Genomic DNA, 26,294 nt, shown 5'->3' on the forward strand with positions numbered 1-26,294 from the left:
GTTTCTGGGCAAAACATTGCATATGATGTATCATAGCTTGTATAAATGCAAAGATTAGTTCAAAAACGTTTAAATCGTTTCATCTAAAAATATAATTTTTCGTTTGTCCTTTTTTGGTTTTAAGTCGATGGCAACCCTGCCTATAGGTTACTGTAACAAAAGGGCCTCGGAGTTATCTAACCAGCTGGTGCAAGACATTTTCGCCTTCATTTGAGAAGTGCATAGTCGTATCTAAACCGACCCCCATTAGATCAAAAGTATAGAAACGAAATGTTGCACTCAGCATCAATTTTCAGCAACAAAAGATCAGAATTGCCCGTTTTAAATTAGAAATTTATAATTCGCGGGTCCCTTAACGGCGAATTGGCTGTAATCAGTGGTGGGATTCAATTTTTTTTCTCAGACGGTTCTATCACAACAGTTATATTTTTCAGACCGTTTTGTTACAATAAGTCCATTGACAGTAACCAGTAATTCTAACCGGTTCGCTGATCTCATTAAACTTCGTAAAACGGTTCTATAGAACCGGTGCGAACCGGCTGAATCCCACCACTGGCTGTAATAATCCTTTATTGGAGTCTGATTAACACGTGGTAAGCCAAAACTTTGTTACGCCGAGAATCTAGACTACCTATTATTATACTCTTTTGATAATTTTAACTTCGTCTCATCTTTATGACGTATAGTTACTTATGAGAGATATGCCAACTGTCGTGACCAATTTCACTTTTATCAAACCCAAGAATGTTAGAAACAAATCTAGGTTGGCAATAACATGAAAACGCCAGCCTTATCAAAACGTTTAAGTCGAATGGATACATTTCAAGGCTAAAAGGCTATTAAACATACATTCGGACAAATTAAGAAATGATTTTCTTGGGCTACCACAGAACACTTAACGTAAACTTACCGTGTTGTAAACCTATCGAATATTCGGTCCTGATAACTCTTCACCTTCTTCTACGACTTATTAGGTGTACGAAAAACCTGAACAGCTCTGAAAAACTTTTATGCAAACTTGATACTAGTAGCCGAACAAAATTATACACTGTTCTGACACTGAAAGAAGAGTTAATTTTAATAACGCAAACAAAAAACGAAGTCTGCACTGGCAACTGAAAGACTTTCCCTGTACTCGATAGTAAATTATGTACAACTAAGCAACTACAAACAGTCTGAAGAAAACAAAACACTTCGCTCTGCAGAATTGAATACAAAAACTGTCTTAATGTCTAGCCTCTGGCATTGCTCTCTGGAAAACTTTCTTGGTCTTTTTGTACGTGCTCTTTGGTCAGTTCGCTGATTGGTCCTTTCCATCATCACGTGGGTACAAATTTGCGTTTTTATTGGTCTACCAGATTTCATTCATGTGATTAAAAAGGCGAAGATGCACAAACGATTAGGAAACAAGTAGATCATCTTCCATGAGAGCACAGGCAACAAATTTAGTGGCGAGTTGACAAAACGATAACATACATGGCAGTTAGGTTATTCTTTTTCGAACTTTGGTTTCAAGTCAAGGAAGAAGGTACCTGTTGAAAGAGCTTAAAACATGCAAGTAAAATGTGGTTCTTTATAATTGGACTCACATATGCCTGACTACGGCTGTTAACAATGGCACGGTTAAGACGGCTGAAGACCAATGCTGTACACCAAGTTGAGTCGAGTTAGATTCACACGCAATTATTACAAGCGCTATAAACACCAAACATGTCAAAAATCTCTTATAACAGTTGGTCAAATGCCAGACCTAAATATGCCATTGTTACTATCTTATGAGAACACAGCATAGCTAAGAGATTCGAAACAATATTTCTTGTTGTCACTCTATGAAAAGCGATGCTGTCTATAAGATCTGCCTACTTGACCTGGGGGCAGAGACCGTAAAAAGGCAAAGCGGGCCTTAAAACGCAAGCCGAAGGACTGTACAACTGGAGACTGACACGATTTTAAAGTATACAACATATCAAAAACACAAACTACCTTCACACTGAGATGAGACTTCATCAGGCTACAAACCGCCTTTGGTTTGCCAGGTAATCCGCGATTTATTGTTTATGGAAAGACTTGTCTTCCTTTTTACTTGTATTCTTTATTTGTAGACACAGCGCGTCCTGGACTGTCTTTTCCCCCTGCATCTGAGGCCTTTAACATTGACTTCAGAGCACTTTAAAAGTGAATGCGAGAGTGTAGTAGGCTGTTTGTTGTGGATCACACTGATGCCTTTCTAGACTTCATCTGACCAAAACCTTCGTCGCGGGGCCTTGCATGAACAGGTGTGAGTATACAGAACAAATATACATGGGGTGGCGCTTTGTCTCACAACAAAAATGTCTCAAAACGCAAATGTTCATCTGCTTGGGTATATTTACATGCTGACAAGTGACCAAACTGGCTGTCTGCCTGAAAAAAATAATTAACACTATTTATGATGTGTGTTTGAGTGGAAGTATTGGTGGTGAAACACTGCTGCCATTGTTTGTTTTTTATGATGCTGAGTGACTTTTTTGGGGGGCAACACTGCTGTCATTGCTGAACTATGGTTCTCAGTTCGCAAATCAAGCTGGGACCTATTATGCAAGGTGTAATTAAGCGTGAAATTTAAATTAACTGGCAGCTGTGCTCCTACACAAATCTTTTACTTCTAGCGCGCTGAATGTACTAACACAATTTTCTGGGTAACATTAATGTGTCTGAGACTAAAAGGACTGAATTGAATTGCTCTGTTACAAATGCTTTTTTGGTCAAATTTATAGCATACAAATTGGTAAAAAGGCAATTTGTTTAAAACAAGTTTTGAATATCTTGTAATTCCCTTTATACTAATACATTGCAGTTGCATTGCCATTAAAATGCTTACAGTAAATTTTAAAGCCAAAATTGTTTCCAATTGTGACATACATTACTATAAAGCAACACAGAGCAATCAATCCAGTAATGGGCTAAAGAATAACACATATTTTGGGCTGTTTGTGACAATACACTTACATAATGCCTGATCCACAACATTTCTACAGCTTAGGCTTGTGTGTTTATGACCTATGGCTATTGCACATACACTTTGCACTAAGTTACATAACACTGAAATCAGATAAGTAATGCTATGCTATAAAACCCAATTTCTTGTAAAACTCCATACTTTTGTTCAATTCATGGCATTGTGCTTTTTTCAGACAATTGAAAAAAAGCTAAGATTTTAAATGTGTAAAGTACCGAATTGAATGCTACTTTTTGGAATAATATTTTAAACCTACAAATTACTTAACGAAACCCAAAATATTCTTTCTTTTACTAACAAAGCTTTACTGGAGCTACAATGCCATGATATGAACCACTCTATGTCACACTGCAGAATTTCCCTGCTCACATCTTATCTTCTGCCTCAGCAGTTGAAACTTACCATTCAACCTACCAACCCTGGTCTTGTCTAATAACGAGAGCTGGATGTGTATGCACCAGAACTGCCACTGGGTGCTGCACTGGAGCTTGGGTAGGATCCAGCTAAAACACAAACAAAAATGTTAATATTACCATGTCCCTATTATTTTACGTTGTAGAGTTTGGTAGCATAATGAAAGATTGCAATGCTAAACTTCATTTTTTACTTGAACAATCATTTATTTCTTTACCTTATCTGTAAAGTTAATGTAAATATGTCTTACCATATGGTGCAGAGCGTGAACTGTACGAACTACTCTTCATCGGTCCGTAACTGCTACTGCTGTTCATATATGACGAGTAGTCATAACCATTGCTTCCTGCAAAAGACAATTTATCCCAATAAACAAGTTTATTCAGAACAGAAAAAAGTATTTCTCCCCATGATTATGATATAAATGTAGCGAGTTTTACACACTGGTCTGGTCATTGACAACATTTAATTCAGTGGTTCTCAACCTGTCATGTACTGTAGCCCCCTAAAAGTAACTTCTGGGTCTTGTGGCCCCTTATAAGTAAGACCTGTGTCCCCCTCCCCAAAAATGTATGTAGCAAACTCAACTAAAGGGTAAGTTTTTTTTTTTCCAAAAATACACCTCAATATGGATAAATAGTGTGGAAATAGTCTTTAGGAAATTGAATCAGTTGCAACACACACTTAATTCTAAGCATTTTACAAGAAATGGCTCATTGACTCTTCATGAATATGTATAGTGAGCCTACACATACAGTTCATGGCCCCTGGTTGAGAACCACTGGTTTAGTTTGTCACAACACAAGTCTTGCTGAACTGTACCTGGTTCAGCCTTAGGACGACTGTATGGTTCATATTCTGGTGCTGTGGCAGCACTTGATCTGGCATATGGATCCCTTGATTCCCTGCTCTCTCGGACTTCTCTGCTACTGTGAATAAAATTGGGCATGTGTTTTTAATGCTACTATATTGTTCTATACTTGAACTGAAAGCAAGCAAGGTATATATCTGCACAAAACTTTAGCCCAGGAGTTTTTATAGGGAGCAGGATAGAACATTACATTATTGTCTTCGCAAGGAATAATATCGAGAATTTGTTTAGTAATGAATAAAATGTAATCTAAAACATTTTTCTTTATTTGTATGAAGTTTAATTTCTTTCTGTATTGACTTTACAAAAAGCAGTTAAGGGTCTATTGGCATTTTGTAAGTTACCTTTCCACAGGCACATGTGAGCTGGCATATGAACGTTCATGTGAACTCCTTTCAGCTGAGCTGGGTGGCACAGCTGCTCTTTCACGCTCACCTAAAGAGTAATGAAGTGATTTAGAACCAGGTTAATGATGACAAAAGTTTATGAGCAGAAATAGCTGGGATTTCTTGTCTATACTCTTTTCCAGTATTTCCAAATAACTAACTATGAATGCAATAACATTAATCGTATTGTTAAACATTTAGTTTTCTGTCCCATGCATGGTTTCACTCCACAATAACTGACACAGAGTGTCTTTGGAAAGTGTTAGGAATATGCAGTGGCCAAAACAAAGCTTGTACATTGGTTGCCAGCATGCAACGCAATTGTTGACATGCTGTTGTGAAACGAAATGTACAAACCCTGGAAGGTTTCTATTTGATACTGTGACTCAGAATATACGCCACTGGGAGGCGCTCCAACATCACACAGGCAGAGCCGGGAAGCGTTCAACTCTTCCCAGATTACCTTGTATCATTGGAACACTATATACGGATCTGTTCATAAGTTTAATGGTGAAAATAACGGCCCAAATAGACGTTAAAAGCGACATGCTTTATTGTTCAAACGTTTTGATGTGGCCTTTATATCACTGATGATGGCATGAGCATTTGCCGAAACGTTTGAACAATAAAGCATGTCGCTTTTAACGTCTATTTGGGCCGTTATTTTCACCATTAAACCTTGTATCAAATTTGAGTTATTACAACAGAATAACTTACCCTCCCTTGGTGGGTAGTCATACGAAGATGGGCGTTCTGCGTAGGCGGCTAAAAAAACAAAAATGATTTTAAACAGATTGAACAAAAAACACTAAATTATCAAACAGGGTAAAATTGGCAAAGCTAAACTGTGACAAGAAAGTTTAAGAAAAATGTTAAAAATGTATGTGGTTTTGTTAAAAATCTGAAAAGCTAGATTTATTTATGTTACTAAACTGGCTTTCCAACTACTATGACTAAAAGCTGACTACATCTGCACTGACCTCTCCTGTCCTGTCTTCTCTTGGAAGAAACATACATATTGGACCTGCACTCTGTTGTACTGATCAGCAAGGACTTGCATATAGCTAATGGAGACTCACTGCTGTTACTAGGAGACCTTTCCTTCACAGAATAGCTTTCTGGTGCTGGCAGTGCTAAAAGACTTGAGGTAGGCTTTGGAGGTGGAGAAACACTGTCATAAGATCGTTCATAGTAATCATATTGGTATGGGTAGTAACGGTAGCGATAAAGATAGTCGTTGTTTCTGGAAGATATTGACTGCCTGGGTGACACTAGAGCTGAAGAAGTTTGTTTTCTGCTTCTACTGTAAAGATCACCTGGAATTGATTGAGTAGAAAGGTAACTTGAACTTCATACAGTCCAACAAAGCTAAAAGAGAACCGCTTTGGCCAATATATCATATCAGCCTGTTTAAAAGTTTTATGTGATCAACCCTTGCATATTATTTACTATTGGATCAAACTGTTGAAAAAAAAATGAAATAGACCTGCTTCTGCCTAGAGTTGCACTAAACTGTTTGTTATTAAAGTTAGGGAAAATCAATCCTGTTACACTTTACTGCTGTTCCACAAACCGAACCAATATACTTAAATCAGTCAAACTTATATAGAGGCCCACTACTTTGAACTTACCCTCTCTTCGGTAGTAATCGGAGCTCCTTGAGTATTCTGTAAAAAATGTTACATATTAGTTCCAAATAAGTTATTCATTTTATACCAATACAACTAAATTTTAAATTTTGTCCCATGCATGGTTTCACTCCACAATAACGGACACAGAGTGTCTTGGGAAAGTGTTAGGAATATGCAGTGGCCAAAACAAAGCTTGTACATTGGTTTCCAGCATGCAACGCAATTGTTGACATGCTGTTGAGAAACCAAAGATACAAGCCTCGCAAAGTTTCTATTTGATACTGTGACTCAGAATATACGCCACTGGGAAGCGCTCCAACATCACACAGGCAGAGCCGGGAAGCGTTCAACTCTTCCCAGATTACCTTGTATCAGTGTTAAATTCTACAGACTTACTTATTTTTTTGTGCATTAGGGTATGGTTTTGAGGCCTATGCCATATACTAGTAGGCAAAAGGCCAAATAGGCAATAGTTTACTTGAAAAAATCAGACCAAGCCCTAATGTGCATGTATAGGCATAGGTTATTATTTTACAAAGCTATTTAATTCTTATTTCTATTTAAGTAAATAAACATATTAGTGGCATAAGTTCCAAGTATCACAAAGTATGAAATTATTAAATTATGTAAAGTCAAAATCACCTTTTGGCAGATAGTCTCTGTATTCCCTGTAGCGATCTAAAATGCAAACGTTTCAATTTCAGGATCAAAAGGTCCATATGCCATTTAGCTGGTAAACTTACCATATTCACTTGCATACTCGCGAGGTGGGGGGTAACGTTCATACTCTAAAAAACAGAAAACGGGGTTAAGCTAAAGTTACTTTTACCAAATACACATTTCAAGTTCCGTTTTACTTACCTCTAGGTGGTGCATATGAGCGTTCATAACCTAAAAATGCAAAATCACAACTTGATTATCCAAAATCTGTACTAAAAGTATAAGTAGCACTTTGGTATGCAGAAAGTGGTTTTATGGTATTTACAAATACCTGATAGTTGCCAACCAGTGTATAAAAAGGTTGGTTTTAATAAGAGAGTTTTGGTATGTAACACAACGTGAATGCAATTAACACAATGAAATGTACTTACTGCTTGGAGGTGCGTAACGGTCATATGCTGTAAAAAAGCAGAAAAATTTAACTTTACAGTAACATCTGCTATTTTTTATGTTGTGATTACATTAGTTTTTATAATTAGAAAGCAGTTTTGAAACATGTTCGAACAACAAAACTTACATGGAGGATAGCGTTCATAAGCTGAAAAAAAAAATCACAGTGTTAAAATACTTTGATTTTAATGTTTGCAAAGTGTTAGGAATATGCCGTGGCCAAACAGAGCAAGAATGGTATCTATTCAAATGACTTTTAACATAATTTTCTGTCTCATGCATGGTTTCACTCCACAATAACTGACACAGAGTGTCTTTGAAAAGTGTTAGGAATATGCAGTGGCCAAAACAAAGCTTGTACATTGGTTTCCAGCATGAAACGCAATTGTTGACATGCTGTTGAGAAACCAACATACGAACTTTGAAAGGTTTCTATTTGATACTGTGACTCAGAATATACGCCACTGGGGGGCGCTCCAACATCACACAGGCAGAGCCGGGAAGCGTTCAACTCTTCCCAGATTACCTTGTATCACTACACTAAAGACTCACAACTACAAAATTGAGTTTACCTGAGTGAGCATATCGATCATATGCTGGAGGAGGTGGACTTCTTCTGTATTCTGTAAAAAAAGTATTATGTATTAGTTATAAAACTAGGTTAAAAGCATAGATACTAAATAGGTGGCCATCACCATAATGGTATTTTACAAATGGCGTAGTCAATTTCAACAATATGTACTCACACAACATAATTGTGTATCAGCCAAAAATGTTCAGGCTACTAATTGGTTACAGTACCTAGCTTACAACAGCTAATTTTCTGTGAACAATAAAAGAGGATGAGGCCACCTTTACATTGACCATGTAAACTGGCTAATTAAGACAAGGAACATGGGCTATTAATTTATTTTTGAACAATGCTGCAATATTATACACAATTTATACCTCTTTCGCGGTCCCGGTAATATTCTGGAGGAGGCAAACCACGGTCATCTAAAATGTGTTAAAAAAAACATTATTAGAAAATAAGCCACAGGGGAGGAAACAAATATTTAAACAGCGCAAAATTTAAATCCAACTAGAAGGGTGGCTTAGCACATTTTGTCATTGCCTATACACTATAACCTATTTTAAAACATTCATATATTTCCTCTGCTTATTTTATATTGGGTCCCACATTATCCAGTGTCTTTTATAACCTTAGTTGTTTCTGCAGGCAGAAACTCATGGGTCCCCACACATGCAAAGTTAAAAATAATGCATTTCAAGAGATAACCATGAGAAAGTCGGGTGTTGTAAGGTAAAACACAGTGATCAGCACTGGGCTTAAATAATAATACTATGAAACCACAATAATTCAATCAATAGTACTACAAAATTTGAGCCCAATCCGCCAATGTTTAAAGGTTTGACCACTAGAGGTGTTTTGAGCAACAACCATTAATGCTTCTGACTACATAGGGCTGTTAACAACCCCCTAACTGCCATGCCACAAAAACGTCCAACAAGCAACCCACAAACACAAGTAACACACAACTGGTTGCCCTTGTAACACTATTGGGCCACAGAAATCTTTCGTTTGTGGTGCCCAATAACATACAAATACGTTTTACACTTTGGGGGCTAGTGGGGTGAATGTTGGGGCTACAGGGTTGAACACAACAATCAACACCTATAAATGGCCTCTTCTTCAAGCTATCCAAATTTCAGCCCATTTCGACACTGTTTAAAACCTCACCCATTTTAAGGGGTTAACAGGGTAAATACTGGGGTTATCAACACAAACAAAGTGGGAAGCACATCTACATAACTATCTTTACCATATGTGTAAGTTTCATCCGAATCCATTAAACATTTGATGGAAAAACGAGTCGGACAAACTTTGCGGGGTAAAAAAACATTTTAGGGGGCTAGCGGGGTAAGTACTGGGGTTATCAACACAAACAAAGTGGGATGCACATCTACATAACTATATCTACCATCTGTGCAAATTTCACCCAAATCCATCATACATTTGATGAAAAAAAGAGTCGGACAAACTATGGGTGAAAAAAAAAACATTTTAGGGGGCTAGCGGGATAAATAGTGGGGTTATCATCACAAACCAAGTGGGATGCACATCTACATAACTATATCTACCATCTGTGCAAATTTCACCCAAATTCATTAAACATTTGATGGAAAAACGAGTCGGACAAACTTTGGGTGAAAAAAACCATTTTAGGGGGCTAGCGGGGTAAATACTGGGGTTATCAACAAAAACAAAGTGGGATGCACATCTACATAACTATATCTACCATCTGTGTAAATTTCATCGAAATCCATCAAACATTTCATGGAAAAACGAGTCGGACAAACTTTAGGGAGAAAGAAAAAAGAAAAAAAAACTAGAATGGTGGCTTTCTGATATACTTCCATTTTATATATTCTATACGATATTTACCAATTTACTATACACATCATTTGATCTACACATATGATTGTTTTTGTAAACAAAAACTAATGGGTCCCCACACGCGTGTTTGTGCGGATTTACAGTAAACAAATTTTTTAAATTCTTAAGAACAAATTTTTAGAATGCATTAACCCAACAATGAAAAATTTTGTTGTATTTTTTGCACTATTATTGTCGTATAATTACAAAAACATTAAAAAAGAATGAAACAAATACTTTCAATTTAATCTCTTGCTTTGACCCAGATATTGTCGTCCAAGGTCAGGTTTTAAACACAATTTTTTCTAGAAAGCTGTAACAGTTGTGTTACAGACAATTAAAAAGTGATTTGCTGCAAGTGTATACATAACTTTTCATTTAACTTTGTTTCGCAAAACGAGTTTTTCATTTAACTTTGTTTCGCAAAACGAGTACCATTGACCTGTAGTAACCTTTAGGGTGCACATACCAAACGACTGTTTGACCTTTTGACACCGTTTTCAATAGCACGCCGTCCTTGGTGTTCAACAACACCGTTTGACCTAATTTATACATGCCTTGAGTATTTGATTCAAAAAAAAAAAACGCTACGTTATGGCGAAAGAAAGTTCTGAACTGTGTTAGTAATACCTTCTAATTGACCTTAAGTAACCCGTGGTCATGCAACGGCCAACCTGACACTGAGCATTTAAAAAAAACTTTTATCTTGCAAAAAAGTCAAGTTTGTTTTTTCATATTTAGTTTGTTTAACAAAGTTTTGCTTGACATTATACGAAACCGAAGCACGCTTATTAGGTTTAAATCGCGTCATATGTGTGAAACCTTTGCCAAAACTGAAAATGTGAGTGATAACTTAATAAAACGACATAGCATTGCTGTGCAAAACAGCTGATTTCTAATCACCGAAACGACGTCTCGTAAAACGTCTGTCCGACGTCAAGCTGAGCCCTCCCGCTCTGCCCTATTATTCGTAAACGTACTCTCTTGGGACTTCTGCCTACAGTGTCTTTCTTGACCAAACGAGCGTTAGACACATTTACGTTTCGGGGGCCTGTGGGTGTGTCGCTGGGTCATTCCGGGTCAAACTTCAGGTGGACCAAGTTCAGATTAATATCTAACATATGTCCAAATTTCAATAAACTTGAAGCACTCATTCTTTACTAAACAAGCGTTACAAACCAGCGTTAAAAATTTTACGTTTCGGGGGCCTGTGGGTAATTTGGGGTCAAACTTCTGGTGGACCAAGTTTGGATTAATATCTAACATATGTCCAAATTTCAATAAATTTGAAGCACGCTTTCTTCACTAAACGAGCGTTACAAACCAGCGTTAAAAATTTTACGTTTCGGGGGCCTGTGGGTGAACCGCTGGGTAATTTGGGGTCAAACTTCAGGTGGACCAAGTTTGGATTAATATCTAACATATGTCCAAATTTGAAGCACTCTTTCTTGACCAAACGATCGTTACAAACAGCGTTAGACAGAAAAAAGAAAAAAAATACGGACAAAAACAATATGTGTCCCCTTCAGGGAAGGGGACCCATAAAAAAAACAATTTGAGTAAAATCAATATGTGTCCCCTTCAGGGAAGGGGACCCATAATTCCAAACCATGAATTGATTCACTTGATTTATCAACTTACTGCCAGGACTGCTAGAATTACCATTTCTAGGGGGTTGCTTTGTTCTGTATTTGTCAAGTTCATTCTTCGGCAAAGCTTTTCGCACTTCACAGTTGTGGCCATTAATAGTGTGGTATTTTTGTGCTGTAAGAAAGCAAGTTTTATTATTCTGATCTCTAGTAAGAGCTTTTTAAACCTATAAATGTCTGGCAAACAAATAAGATGACATACACTTTATGTTGTAGGGTAGTGGTTCTCAATCTGTGTGCCACAAAATATTCACTATTATAAACTGCAACAATTTTCAGGTGTTTTAGCACATTATGATACAACTTGAACAACTTTTTAAAGTGTTTTTTTTATTTGTCATAAAAAACAGCCAAATCTTTGACAACTTTTGGGCAGTCGGTCTGCAAATTGGGCCACAAAAGAAAAATTTAGTTCGGTAAAACGCTGCATGTGTAAAAGTTGAAACCACTGTTGTAGGGTCAACTACTCTAAATTCAACTTACAAACAATCTTGTCAACTGAATCATGGTCACTGAAGGTCACAAAAGCAAAACCTCGTTTTTTTCCTGAGACACGATCTTCCATAATCTGACAAAAAAATATTATATATAAGTTATAAGTTAGCTGTATAACAAATAATTGACGTAATAAGGATTCTTAACAAATACAAAAGATTCTGGTTATGACAACAGAAGAAAAGTTATCTGTTGGCCATTTTTTTGTTGCAATTTATGGCTTAAATTTGTGGGTAAAGTTTCATGTCATTCATGACCCATTAAAACACTTGGTAGTGGTCTTTAGGTTACATATCACAAAAAGACTATTAGTTAACACAGTGGTTCGTAACCTTTTTACTTGCTGCACCACTTTCAAATCACCAACCAATTTTCGCACCCCCTTGTATATTTGCAACAAAACCATTGTAATTTGATTTTAATACAAGTAATCCCCGCATTCCCTAGGAACAGTTCTCGTACCCCTTGAGGTATGTGCTTACCTGATTAAGAACCCCTGAGTTAACATTTTATTTTTTAAAATTACCTCAATTAAATCCACAGAACCAAATTTCTTGAAATGGTCTCGTAGTTGCTCTTCTGTTGCCTCATCGCGAATCCCACCAACAAAGATTTTCTTCACAGTTGCATGAGCACCAGGTCTTTCCGAATCCTGTAAAGCATTGTGTTTACCATACACATATATACTTCAGATTAGCCAAAAAGCAAAACTGCTACATACTTCTCTTGACACAGCTCTTTTTGGAGTGACTGTCCTTCCATCAAGTTTATGAGGCCTTGCATCCATTACTTTGTCAACCTATTTAAACAAAAATTTAAATGTAAAAATGCTTTTTCAAGCTCCGAAAAAAAGAACATACCATTTTAATTCTTTCATAGGTAACAAAACCAAACCCCCTTGAGTTCTTGGTTTTGGGATCCTTCATAACAATGCAGTCTAAAAAATACATAAATGATAAAAATTAAATAACAGAACGACCCAAATACCAAACATAAGTCATAGCAACAATCTCACTCACCGACAACTTCACCAAACTTTGAGAAGTATGCACGTAGTCCATCTACTGTTGTATCGAAGCTTAAGCCACCGATAAACAGTTTCCTTTGCTGTTCTGGTTCATTAATGACAATCTCATGTGTCTCATTTGAAGCCTGAAATTTAAAAAAGGCGTATTTAATTTACATGTATATTTGAAAAATTATTTCATGTAGTTTAATGTTGATTGTCAATTCATTAACATACAGATTGTAAATTGGTTCATATAAAAAATAAAATATATACTGAAAACACTGTTATTAAAACTATTTCTTTTGTAAGTAAGTTGAGTAAGTTTGTTAAGTGCTTCTTACTCAGTGTTACAATACAGTAAAATGCATTGAAATATTATGGTAAGCAACTTCAATAAAAAGTGCTACACTACTACCTAAACATCATTACAAATAGAACTATTGCATTAACAGTAAAGATAAAATAAAAGACCAGTGTCAGTAAGCATAAATACTAATAACTTTTACTTACTTCTGTGTCACAGCAAAATTTAGAAAAATATTTACTTACATGCAATGTATTCATAATTATAATCCTGGTTTAAACTTTTTAACATATACTACAGCTTATCTAAATTAAAAAGCCGGTTAGTTTTTCCACTGCTCAATAACGAGTTACTATAGATATCTAAGTTAATCGCTTCACACACTGTACTGATAACTTATTTATAGTTTTTACCTTTTCCGTGTCTTCCATTTTTGTTCGATTGCGCAAGTGGGAAACTGATAAAATAATTTTCCCACGAAAAAACAAGAAAAATTTGGCTGAGTTTCAAGTTTTTGATTGTTCTCTCGTTCGCAAATAAAAAGTTTCCCACGATAAACAGATGTTACAATTAAACGTTACAAAATGCTAAGCACTGCTCAAAAACACAAACAAAGCTTAAACCCCGCCCCGCACATGTAGGTAGCAAGCAGCAAGCACCTCCAAAAGGAACAAATAATTCGAAAAGAAGCTGAAGCAGTTCGGCCGATAACCGCGTTCCCTCGTCACGTGATTGACGTCACGTCCGATTTGAAATCTCGATTCCAAATTTTTGTGAGCAAGCGCGATGGCACAATAGAGATCAGTAAGCGAGTGAAGAAAAATGCGCTGCAGCTATATTGTTGTAAACTAGAAAAAAATGTTTTGTCAGAAATACGTTGTGCTATGTTTTATGCTTAGGCAAACTATAAACTGACGCTAAATTTTGTCGGATGGTCGGCAGTTAGCAGTTGCCTAAATCCAAAATATGTGTTCGGAAATGAAAAGGCTTTGCTTGGGTTCTGTGCATAAATTCAGCATTTTTTCGCCCGATTATTGTACTCTACTTTACGTCACAACATTTAACTGTCAACGTATACCAAAATTTTAGTGAAAATGGTGACCCACGACATTTCTTTACAATCCTTCAAGATATTAATCAAAAACCATTCAAAGAATTTTAAGTGTTTCAGTTTTTCCATGTATTGCTCGTCTTTGAGTTAATTTGTGCTATTGATTGTTGTTGTTGTCACTTTGTCAAGAAAAAAGTACAGAACCATTTTCGTTCTCTGACTCGCTTTTATTTGAAAAATTGCCTTATCATTTTATTACTGTACCTAACCGAACGATCGTACACATTACTAAAAGTAAATTCATTAGTACCATAGAGAAGTAGGGTTATACGGTGAAACAAAAAAAGCATTTATACAAAAAGGGGCAGTTTGCGGTGCACGGCGATTGAATTAACTAAGCACAAAAAATTGATACATAAAGTGAGATTAAGAAGTTTACAACACAAAATTAGAATCAAAGTTAGGACTACAGTAATTAGCAAGCTAAAATTCCATGAAAAAGAATGGTTTTTGATTTTGTAGCAACTTGATGTTAAACAATGGATGCGAGATTAATTACGTTGGTCGATTGCGGAATTGTAATACTGGTGGAAGATAATAAAACGTGAGCAAAGTTATAAGACACAAAAATGGAAAAATAAAAGTTGTCACTTGCGCCATCGAGCGGTTGTAAATCTCAGGGCAAAGCATGTCGATTGATATTAGCTGTTGTTGTATTAAATATGTTTATTGTCTATGTTCTTGGCCAACGTGCATGCAAAAAAGTGTACGTATTATTAAAACACTTTCAAAGGCAAAATTGGCGGTTTAAAATACTCGGTGATTTGCGCTACCCTATTGTAAGTAGTTTTCAATCATAAATTAGTGTAAAATTTCATTAACTCATGATCAATATTGGATAAAAGGCAAAAAAGTAACGTAAACCTATAAAACATGGCCGCAACACTTAATATACATGCAAAATAACAAACATAAAATGCTGTTAAATGGTACAAGCTTTGAGCAACGGTAGCGCCGTATTGGTACAAAGTCTAAACAACCCTGATGTTTTTTAGGGATCCTGGGTGTTAAGCTGCTCTGAAAAGCCTAAGGGTAGTAGGGTATTAAGTTAGCACCAAAGTAAGAGACGGTGGAGTCGTTTGTCGGATTTAATAGGACTGGTGACGCTTAAGGCAATTTAAACCCACAGTTCAAAGCACAAATACGACCGGGATACTTGTACGTAACTTTTGGATCCGGGGAGAAATTTAAAACATGGGGAAAGAATATCTTTTAAATTTGTACATGTGGTTTGTAAATAAAAACCTGTGGAAATACGACCTGTGAAGGTAATAAAAGACCCATTTTTTAATTATCTTTGTATGGTTTAGCATTTCTTTGTGGTAATTAGGGCGGAATGAAATATTATGTTTGTTAAGGGAGGGATTCTTCAAAAAAGGTTGGGGACCACTGTATCTTATCATTTTCCATACATCAAAGGCCCAATCAAACTCACAAATATTTGGCAAAAATAAAAACACATTCTCGGCGTACCAACGCAAGCACACGCCGATACATAGAAATCAAATATGGATGCTGGAAACAAAAGTCAAAAAAGCAGTAGCCTGATGCCACCCTGTGGCCAGAACGCCAGTTAGGAGAGATCAACACTGTACAGTGGTATTTACAGATTGGCGGTTGGTTTGCCACCAGTGTACATTGGATTGCGGAATGTCGAAGTTGCCTTCTTAAAGATTGGATTTTCTCCCTGTAACGTAGAAAATATCACGTGATTAAATGACTAATGTTTTTTTGATGTTGAGTTTACATGGGTGGTTCACAAAGGTTAGGGGTACTGAGAACAAATTCTGCATTTAAATCTAGCAACAAAGCTAGTTCGTTCATTAAGCTCTTAAATACTGTTACTGTTAAAGCAAATTCCGACAGGTGGCGTAAAGAGCACCAGCGCCTTTGTTTCTGAAAAAACTGACGGTTAGGGCTATTTAGGTTGGGGTACAGTTTTGTAATACGGTTTCACATCCAGGTTAAAACGCCCTTTCCCTCCTTTAAATTCATTTCTTATTACATTGTATGCTTATTTGAAACCCGTTTCCTAAAACGAAAACAACAACACAAAATGGTCACAACACTTACGCCCTGCCATTTCGGATTCTGAGCATCCTTCTGGAAGTTTTTGTATTCCCTGGCATCCTTGATTGAGGTAAGAAGTTTCCAAATAAGGAGGATAGCCAAGCCGATGCCGACGATGGCGGCGATGATGCCGATAATAATGTAAGTTGGGTCGATGCTTGTGATGCATTCTGTGATACATTATCAAACAACTCAAACTTAGCAAAGAAATAGATATAGTGGGGCAAATGCTTTGTTTGTTAACAGTGTTTCCCAAAATATTTTAACGCCCAACAAAGGAATTTCAAGGTTCTGTAGCAGAAAGGACGTTATTTTTTGAAAAATGATAAGACATACACCTTATCATATGGGGGACTTTTGAATTTTTTTAAAATCCACAGTTTTATGTTTAGCATTATGGCTCGAGTAACACTATTGCCTACAGTTGCTGTTAACAACCTAACATAATTTTGAAGGTGAGCTCAGGGTTGTAAGCCGGGTCGGGCTTTTCGGGCCGGGTTCGGACTTAGGTTTCTTCGAAAAACGGGCCGGATTTTGCACTCTGTGTCAGTATTTTTTTAAAATAAATTTATCTAGGTAAGTAGCCCAGTTGCTGGACCTGCCTAATATTAAAAAGCCCTAAAACGCCTGGTTAATGACCAATTGTCTTTTGTGTTTGTAGGCGTGTCAATCAAATTTTCGGGTCTAAACAGGCTTCTCAGAAACGATTCGGGTTCGGGACGGGTTTCGGGCTTGTGATTTCGGGTTCGGGCTCCAATTTCAGGCCTGTTTACAACTTTGGGTGAACTATTAAATGTATCTCTTTTTAAACCAAATCAACCAGCTATTGTCAATATTCAAAGTACCCTTGCACTAAAGACAGACATCAACACCAAACTTACTTTTCTCCTTATCTACGTCAACCATGATGACGTCACCAACTTCGGCGTAATACACGTTGAACACACAGTCATCAGAAAGATCAGTGAATCGACATTCTTGTTGGTAGGCGCTTCCCTCATCTCCGAGCTAAACCATATAGAACAGTTGGATGAAGTTTTGTATGGTAATTCACGATTGTTGAAATGTCACCAACGTAGGCGCAAAAACGCTAAATATGCATTTTGGCGAAGTTTACATTAAAAAAAGGGCAAAGAAATGTTAATAACTTACTTATGCTATTGCAAATAGTTCTCCACTTACCACAGTAACGTTGTATTTAGCGCAGTTATCTTGGCATAACTCACTGGTATTGTAGGTACCAGTTCCGAATGCCCAACACTGAATACAATCTCTATGGATGTCACATGCGCCACCTGGCGACGTTTCGCAGTACTGACCACGGAACTGTGGGTAAAAAAAAGTTTAAAATCTAAATGTGTACGTATAATAATATTTTTTTATCCTTTCTTGGTTTGCATACGTACATGAACATCCACGTACACCAAGTAAGAGTTTTTATTTTTACCACCGCTCGCAATTCATGGTTTAGTTGGCACACAATGTGTTTGGCAAAGATTGTTTGTTACGTCACAGTAAGAGTAATACGTCATCAGTTAAGTTTGCTTTATAAACTTGATATTTTACTGTTCGTTGACAAAAACTTGCTATTTTACTGTTCGTTGACAAAATTTCTGCGGAGTCTGTTTGTAGGACATTGCATCAACGACAAGCCTCAACGGGACAGCTAGTCAGTCAATTAAATTAGGCAGGACATTTAGTTACCTTACTAGTTTAGGGCCCTTTTTCAGGGAAATGTTTAGGCGTCGTACCTTAATTCCATTTGTGTTCGTTTTGCATTCACAAGCTCCGCACATACATTCTCCATTTCCACTACAAGGTTTCGTATCGTTGTTTTTGTCCTTGTTGGGATCGTAACAGGTCGATTCGTCCAACGTACACTCACATGCGTTTCCAGTCCAGCCTTCCTTGCACTCGCACTTTCCACAGTTACATTTTCCCAAATCTGTATTAAAACAGGTTTGTTGTGAGTTTCACGAGATGAACGGTTTTCTAAAGCGCTGTTAAGTTTAATAAAGCCTCAAAGTTTGTCCACCTTTCTATAAAGTATACTGTACATGTACAACTTTTACTCTTTTGTGTGTCGTATTGTGCTATTCACCACATCAGTCTGTAATGACTTGTGATCATGTAATTGTGTAAACCGGCAGTTCTCAAACTGTGCGTCGCGACGCCTTGGTGCGTCGTTTCAATTTTCCAAGGGCGTCGCAGAATAGTTCCGTTTTGTGGCTGAACTCAGTCACACTTTCAGCGCGGTTGACGTATATCTACGTCCAAAGACGTTTTGTGTAGAGTGCAGATTGACGTAAATTAACGTCAAAAGTTTTTGATCAAAAATGGGGCTGCCCGTTAATGTACGTCGAGGTTAAACAGCCCATGCAGCAAGTGCGTGGTGGGTGAGTGTCTGGGGCGACACTTGGCAGACATTAACTGGTGCAAACTGTAAACAGTCTCTAATGACTTAAGCATTATCACGGTATTTTATGGTAAAACATGTGGTAAAGGCTAACATTATGTTGGTTTGTTTGATTTCTACTACATAGCAATACAGTTATTCACATGAAAAGTTTGTCAAATTGCGTCAATGCAATTATCCGAACTGGCATCAATGCCGCACACACAACAGTTTGAACTTACCGTTACATATTTTTCCATACACACGGTCACAAGTAGTGTTGTCACATTCACAATATTTTCCATCAATTTTTCGGTCAGCAAATTGCCTGTAAAAAATCGATGTTAGAATACACAGGTGTTTATTTTAGGCATAAGGAAACGAAAGACAGGTACTAAACTAAACAAAATAAATTTCTTTGTATTATCCTTTAAGGTTGTCAAAATTTTTTTCCTCACAGTCCACATTTTTATGGTTAAAAAGGAATAAGTAGCTGTTTGTCCAAGACATAATCTAATGTAGGCGAAATGTGTGCTTGCCCCTAAATTACACAAATCGCTCAGAGTGAAAGTCATCTGACCTACCATTCTTTTAACCACAACAGAAAAGTCACTTACTTGCATATACAACTTCCACATTGGCATTCACCTCTGTCACTACACACAACACCAGTCTTAGCATCTGTGCAGTTGACAAGGTAGGATTCAATTCCGGCTTCATCTTGTTGATCACATGAGCAGTCCAGTCCCGTGAATCCTTCGTTACATACACAGGCTCCACATTCATAAGCACCGTGACCTGTGGCAATCAGGAAAAAAAGTTATACTTTGTTTATTGTTTTAACCATTGTCGTGAAAGTAAATAAGAAATGGCTTTGGATAAATTAGAAGTTTTTGCATTATTTAGCGGCTAAAATATACAATTTAGCCGTTACTAATTTGATATTGTCATTGAGATCTTTATTTAAATATTTATTAAGTTGTTATGTCTAGTTTTCCTTTACTCATTGGTCCAATTACTTCTATTGATGTGTGCCAACTTAAAGCACTAAAACTTTTCTGGTTTTTTACCACTTACCAGTGCAATTGTTGGGAGCTTCATCCTGGGTGCATTCACAGTTACATAGGGGGCTAAGGGTGATAATTACCTCCTCGTTGTAACCATAAGGTGACACACTGACATTGATGGGTTTCGTGAGACAAGTATCAGTTGAAATACTGAGAGTGAAATTCACCTACAGGACAAAATACAATAGAAATCAGTATCAATACATGAAAGAGTGTGAAAGTAACAAAACAGCTCAGGATTTAGTGATGAATCTAACGGCGCAAATATCTGTAAAAAGCAACATGCTTTATTATTCAAATGTTTCGGAAAATGCTCCATCCATCATCAGTGATAAGGATTTGCCAAAATGTTTGAAACATAAAGTATGTCGCTTTTTTCATCAATTTGGGACATTGTATTGCATTAAAATTAAACAGATCAATGAATAGTGTTCCAAATACAGGATTTGATTCGGCTATTTTTAAGGCGGCCAATTTTTTTGTTGGTTTAAACCACTATACATTCCCACAAAAAAGAAAAACATAATGACACATGCTTCCAAGAGTTGCAATGATTGAAAGTAGTCAATATATTCTGGGTTATTATAGTTATGTTACTTACCACATCTCCTATCTTCACACCATCACACTCAAGTCCATCTGCCTTTCCACTGCTACAGTATGCAGTCTGGTCGCTAATGGTAACACCGGATGGGGCAGAAACTTCCAGAATAACCTATAAAATATATTGTTATGATAGTTAGTTGAGCTTTTAGAGACTGTGTAAAACTATAAAATGTGACGACAATGTAGTGGCTGAGTGCTATACTAAAAAAGGTCAAACTAATTACTCATAAAAAAGTTAGCTAAGATGAACATGTTTTGAATGACTTTTACCAAATCACTTGAAAAACAAACTTTATACCTGCCATATAATGGGACTTTTGTTAAAAAGTTTTCATAAAAATCACTTCCTTACCTTTCCCTTCAAAGCATTGTAGGCATCCTGAATCAAGTCAATGATATTCGATGAATCTGAGGTCAGTTGCCCAACAACTGATTTGGGAATCATCTTTTGAAGATTCTGCAGTTACAAAAAAAACATATACATTTTAGCCTGTTACTCCCAACAACCTGGAGTGTGTTGGATGGCTGCACTAGCCAATGCCTATCTTCGGTCACCAGCTGCACTGATGAGAACTTATAGGTCGAAACAGTGTGCACTGTCTGCAGCATTTTATATTGTTTTGTGAATTATCTGATTACACATACACTGTATGTTTGGATGACATTTTCAGTGACGGCAAAGATTGGTTGTATGTTGTGTTTGGAAATTTTCTTCACCAGATGGCCAATTGATGGGTAATCCTATAAACATGAAAAGTCAGTCAGAATTTATTTAAAAACGTCATTTAAAAACCTCAGAGCAGCGGCCTAGAGCCCACAAAAAAGCATATTTTGGGTTATGTTCACACAGAAAACTTCTGACATAGATCAAGTGAAAATCAAAACTTACCATTTCATTGGCTTTTGTGTAGTGCCCTCGGTTGTCAAGGTAACAATAACCATCATTGGGAAGAACAATTCCACCAAGTTTTCCATCCCCAGCATAATGAAATCCTGCATCAGTTGAATATACCAGCAAATGTGTGGCATCTTTTCTCCAGTTAATTTGGTCCTGTAGCAAAAAATACAGTTTGATAGTAAAAATCAGCTTACTTTTATATTTAAGTTTTTCAGAAAATCCATTGAAAATGTTTCATTATAGGTTGTTGTTTTCTATTAACGTTTTCGTACTACCACCATTATGTCCAGGCCTAAGTTTTTGTGGAAGGTCTTTTAAAAAAAATGGTTTTGCACAAATACAAGTACAACCATGTTTTTTTGGTCTTCGATTGGGCCACTCTTTTTCCTAACCCACTTAATGCATCCACACCAGCATTAAAAATCACCACAGTCCGAAATTTGTTATTGACCAAAAAAAAGTTAAAAATAAAAAGATTGTCTTAAAAAATTATAATCTTACAAGTGTATTTTTTAATAAAAAAAAAGTTTACCTGGCACACAATAGCTTGCATCATAGCATCCAATCCACCCTCAGGATTATCCAGATTTGAGGAATGCGTAACATCCTTTACTTTGTTCACAAAAGCTTCAATTTCAGGGGTTAGAGGCAGATCGTTATGGAAACTGTAGGTTTTTACACAAGGTGCTGCCTCACTGCATGGATTGTCAATTCTAACAAGCAAAAAACAAGTGTTAATGCTGTACTACAACAAGAGGCAGACTTTTGATTTACAATCCTCTTTACCTAGCTATAAATTTTAACCTCTGGAATTTCAAGGAATTTCCATTTAAGGACCACTTTGCAAAAATAAAAATGGGTCAAAATTCATTCTTAAGATGTTTATTTACACTTGGTGTAATGGTCAATTCATTTTTGTAAACTATTTATTCAACTTGCTTATGATGTTTTTTATTTTAGCTCACAGAATTTACCTAAACAAATAAAAACTTATTTACTTTCTTGTTGGTCTTGGTTCAATTGCAATGCTGATGTGTTCTTTCTTTTCTAAGATCTGCTAAATGTGTTTTAAAATCTTCAAAATCTTCACAATACCTTGTTACCGTAATCTCTTTTACATCTGTCTATAACTTTCTGACTTGAAAACAAACATGGCTGCCTCATATTTAAGTTTCTGACAATCTCACAATTGTTGGTAAAACTGAAAAATAATTTCAATGTAAAAAGGCTCCAAAACAACTTACTTGTATTTTATTACTTACAACATTTACAACTACTGTGTGTGTAAAAGTAGGCCACTTTTTTATAATTCATTAAGTATTGATTAAATGTAGTGTGAGTGTTTCTTTCAAGATAAACACAGCTGTGAACAGACATTATTGGTGTACTTTATACCAAACATGGTTAAACACATCAACACATCAAAGCAAAACACATTTTATAATCGATTACTCAATGTTATGACATTACACTTACACATCACAAAAAAGGCAATCATTTTTAAAGGTAGGCTGATATAGGATTAACTACTCAATGTTCTTTATTGCCAGCAGGCATATTTAGCTTGATAAATGTTATAATACATGGTTACCAGCATAACCATGATATATGAACTCCCTTGTTATTTTTTAGATAGTAATTCTTCTGTACCTGCCTTTCTGTGTACTAAAATATGTAGTCATAAGTATTTTAATGTAGGCAACATATAACTGCAAATTCTTTTAGATAACTAACTCTCTTCTAAAAAGTCTCCTTTTATACACAGTGCACCTGAGATTGTATTGCCAAAGGCCCCCTGACAAATTTCAACAAAAACTATTTTAAAAAGTCCATACAAGATGAGTTCCATTCTAACTTGTCTTACTTTACTTGGTAACTAGCGGATTTTAAATTAAAAAAAATCAAACAACCACTTACTTGGATGGAACAGTGGAGATAAAGGGCATCACAGTTTTGTCAATAAAGGATCCAAAACCAAGCCGGAAATCACGTGTGATGTTTTGCATACTTTCTCCCAAAGTTTGTCCGAGGGCTCGTAATGACTCAAGATCGTTTTCCATGGAGTTGGATAAATCAAGCAAGTAATAAAGATCAACTGGGTAATCTTCTGCTTGTTTGAATGATAGACGGACAGTGAGAGGATCGCCTAATAATTGGAAGAATGTCAATTACCACCTTTAGGAAGTGTAAAATTTGTCTGAAAATTATTCGTATTGGTTTGTACTTGGAACACTGGTAACACTTTTGGATTAAATATGCAATAACCTAAATTTTGAATACCTATGAATTAACCAATGGGCCAAAAAAACAACGTAAAATTTTTATTTTCTATTGAAGTGTGCATACTTAAAAAAAGGGTAATTGACACTTTTCCGATAAAGCATAGTACAATTCCCTTAAAACAGAAAAACAAAACTATAAGTAAAAACAGCATTTATTTTGCTCATTTTCAACAACAAGTCCATCATAATTTTTTTAACACAAAAATATGGCATCAAAGGCCTAAATGTTTTTTTTAACAATACGAAGAAAAAAGTTCAACTTTAGTACAAAGGGGATCTAGCATAATATGTGTTGTATGTTGGATGTATGTACCTTGTTTTTAACAAAAAATACATTTGGAAAGCGTATTAGTTACAGCGGATAGTTTACCTGGTCTTATTTTGCTTTTAATTAGTTGGGGACGGATTTGAGTTGCCTTGCCAACATCCAACTCACCAACATTGGAATGTTCTTTGTTTTCTAATGGAAAGCAAATATTTAAAATCAAGCAAGACAGTGTAAGGTCATGAAACATAAATCCATTGGCTGCGATTTTACTTATTTTCAACATCAAAAACAGAGGTTTCATTTTTAACTTACGCGTTGCATTTTGTGTTGAGGTTGGATTCATAATACTGCCTTTTGGACATCCCTCAAATTCAAGGTTTTCTGGTAAATCACAGCGAGATATGACTGCATTTGGATTGTTTGCATATTCCTGATAAAAAGAAACAATAAATCATATGCTAAAACACACCAATGTTTGAACATGACATAAATGTTCTAGAACAGTGGTTCTTAACCTTTTTGGTGTGGTTTCCCACTAAAGTCAACCACCAACTTCGAATTTCTCCCTGTGTTATTTTTATACTGATGTTTTGTGCCCTACGTTAACAAAAAAAATTATCCTTTTAATGAAATAATTTTGTGAAGCGATTTGGTCTGGAACTCCAAAGGTATACTGCAATCTTATTTAGTTTAAATAGTGCTTCTGTGAGAGATTAAAGTTTTTGGAATTTTGAAGAGTCTCCTCTACTTGCAATAGTCATTTATTGCATCACAATCAACAAAGGAAAGGCTTTTATTCGTGCACAACAGCAAAGTCATTGATACTTTTAATCTTGTCTGTGATGTAACAAACGGCCTTTGGATTTGTATGTGTCTTGTAAGCCTTGCTGAAAATAATCTTACATGTTTTTTTGTGGAAAAAATATTAGTAAAGTAACATTCAACGATTAATTCAAAGCCGGGTTCCACCCTCGGGCCCGAGTTTGGTCACCTGACATAGATAATTTCCCTCTGAAAACATTAAATTTCCCACTAGTGGGAAATTTCCCACCGGTTAAGAACCACTGTTCTAGAATGAGCCAAAGATTAGTGTCCAATTTTCAGTAGCTCTATTTGTTGCAGAAAACATTGAAAAGGCAAGTGTTTAGTCTACTTTTTGTAAAAAAAACATGATTACAAATGAAATACTTACAGGGTATTCACACCAGGCACACCCTGGTAATGAAATACATTCACCACATGAATTTGCTTTTGTGTCCACACAAAGATTTGCCGCTCCTGCAAAAAAAGTTAAAACAACACCGTGTTTTTAAATAATTTTACAACAATACTCTGACTTCAGATATGCAAGTACCGAATACACAGCAAATCATTTAAACTATGTAGCCCAAACTACAAACTTTAATCTCTTTTTAACAAAATACATTTGTTGACAAAAATATTTAACAAACTGCTTGTTCATAAAACAAAAAAAACTCCTTTGAAAACTTACCAAAAACTGTAGTCAGAGCAGAAATTACAAATAAACAGATCAGCGAACAATAATGCATGATTAATAAGTTATCAACGCCTGAGTTAAAAAGGTTGTAAATTCAAACACCTTGTAGTCTGAAGTCATATACATTTCAACACATTTATGCCAAAGCAATTCAACTCCTCCAAAGACTAGTTTATTACTGGTATATTTTGTCCAGGCACTATTTTGTGTAAAATATGAAATTCAAGCCTTATTCCAAAGTAAATAGTTCAAATAACAGAGACCCACTTAACATATCTTCATATCAGGTACCCCCAAGACCCTATTCATACATGAGATGATTTAACTAATTAGGTTAAACAGCTTGGGTGACAGCATATTTGTACACAGAATAATCAATACATTGATAATTCTGGCGCAGAATTGCTACTTAGAAATCTGTTGTTGGAATGGTTTAAGTCAGGGTTCGGCAACCTTTTGCATGCAGCGTGCTAGAAATCACTTTTTCTATTTAGTAATAAAAAATCACTTTTTCTACAATTTGTTCAGCTTACTGTGTGTACTATTACTTAAAAAAGTAAAGATAAAAAGTAAAGATAAGATTTTTACACAACGTTTAGAATTCCACAGTTTACACAAAACCAAAATATACGAATAACTGAACCATTGAACATTAATTTTAGTAAATTGCCTTAAGCAATAAAGGAAGTTATTTAACAAAAGTATTTCCTTAATGACTGTTAATGCCTTAGTTAAAAAAGCAGGGTATCTGTCTAAAAAAAACTGTTCAAACTTTTTCCTGGCAATTACAAATTA

At 36.0% G+C, this 26,294-nt stretch overlaps 2 protein-coding genes across 3 annotated transcripts; both read right to left on the reverse strand.

Annotated features, from left to right (window-relative positions):
- Nucleotides 1-1,328: 1,328 nt before the first annotated feature.
- On the reverse strand, nt 1,329-13,989 carry LOC145218928 (uncharacterized). 2 transcript variants are annotated; one of them, XM_080086337.1, is made up of 21 exons: nt 13,718-13,989; nt 13,011-13,143; nt 12,852-12,928; nt 12,713-12,790; nt 12,518-12,643; nt 11,980-12,064; nt 11,489-11,611; nt 8,359-8,406; nt 7,983-8,033; nt 7,538-7,558; nt 7,392-7,418; nt 7,162-7,191; nt 7,044-7,088; nt 6,943-6,978; nt 6,301-6,336; nt 5,387-5,434; nt 4,628-4,718; nt 4,235-4,341; nt 3,663-3,758; nt 3,401-3,501; nt 1,329-2,403 (listed from the first exon to the last, which is right to left on the reverse strand). In XM_080086337.1, exons 1-20 carry the CDS (start codon nt 13,733-13,735, stop codon nt 3,428-3,430), a joined length of 1,350 nt encoding a protein of 449 aa, XP_079942463.1. In that variant the 5' UTR covers nt 13,736-13,989; the 3' UTR covers nt 1,329-2,403; nt 3,401-3,427. The 2 variants fall into 2 exon arrangements, with proteins under 2 accessions (XP_079942463.1, XP_079942464.1); XM_080086338.1 differs by having other exon boundaries at nt 11,510-11,611; nt 13,718-13,948.
- Nucleotides 13,990-14,561: 572 nt separating this feature from the next.
- Nucleotides 14,562-25,596, reverse strand: LOC145218927 (integrin beta-1-like). Its single transcript, XM_080086336.1, has 18 exons — nt 25,494-25,596; nt 25,194-25,279; nt 24,314-24,431; nt 24,104-24,193; nt 23,369-23,597; nt 21,984-22,164; nt 21,443-21,604; nt 21,199-21,294; nt 20,906-21,010; nt 20,549-20,662; nt 19,958-20,114; nt 19,498-19,678; nt 19,123-19,208; nt 18,237-18,430; nt 17,668-17,811; nt 17,367-17,493; nt 16,489-16,655; nt 14,562-16,102 (listed from the first exon to the last, which is right to left on the reverse strand). The coding sequence occupies exons 1-18, from the start codon at nt 25,549-25,551 to the stop codon at nt 16,019-16,021; spliced, it is 2,379 nt and encodes a 792-aa protein (XP_079942462.1). The 5' UTR covers nt 25,552-25,596; the 3' UTR covers nt 14,562-16,018.
- Nucleotides 25,597-26,294: the final 698 nt, after the last annotated feature.

This window comes from Phallusia mammillata, chromosome 3 (genome assembly GCF_965637545.1).
Source record: "Phallusia mammillata chromosome 3, kaPhaMamm4.hap1.1, whole genome shotgun sequence".
Taxonomy (NCBI): domain Eukaryota; kingdom Metazoa; phylum Chordata; class Ascidiacea; order Phlebobranchia; family Ascidiidae; genus Phallusia; species Phallusia mammillata.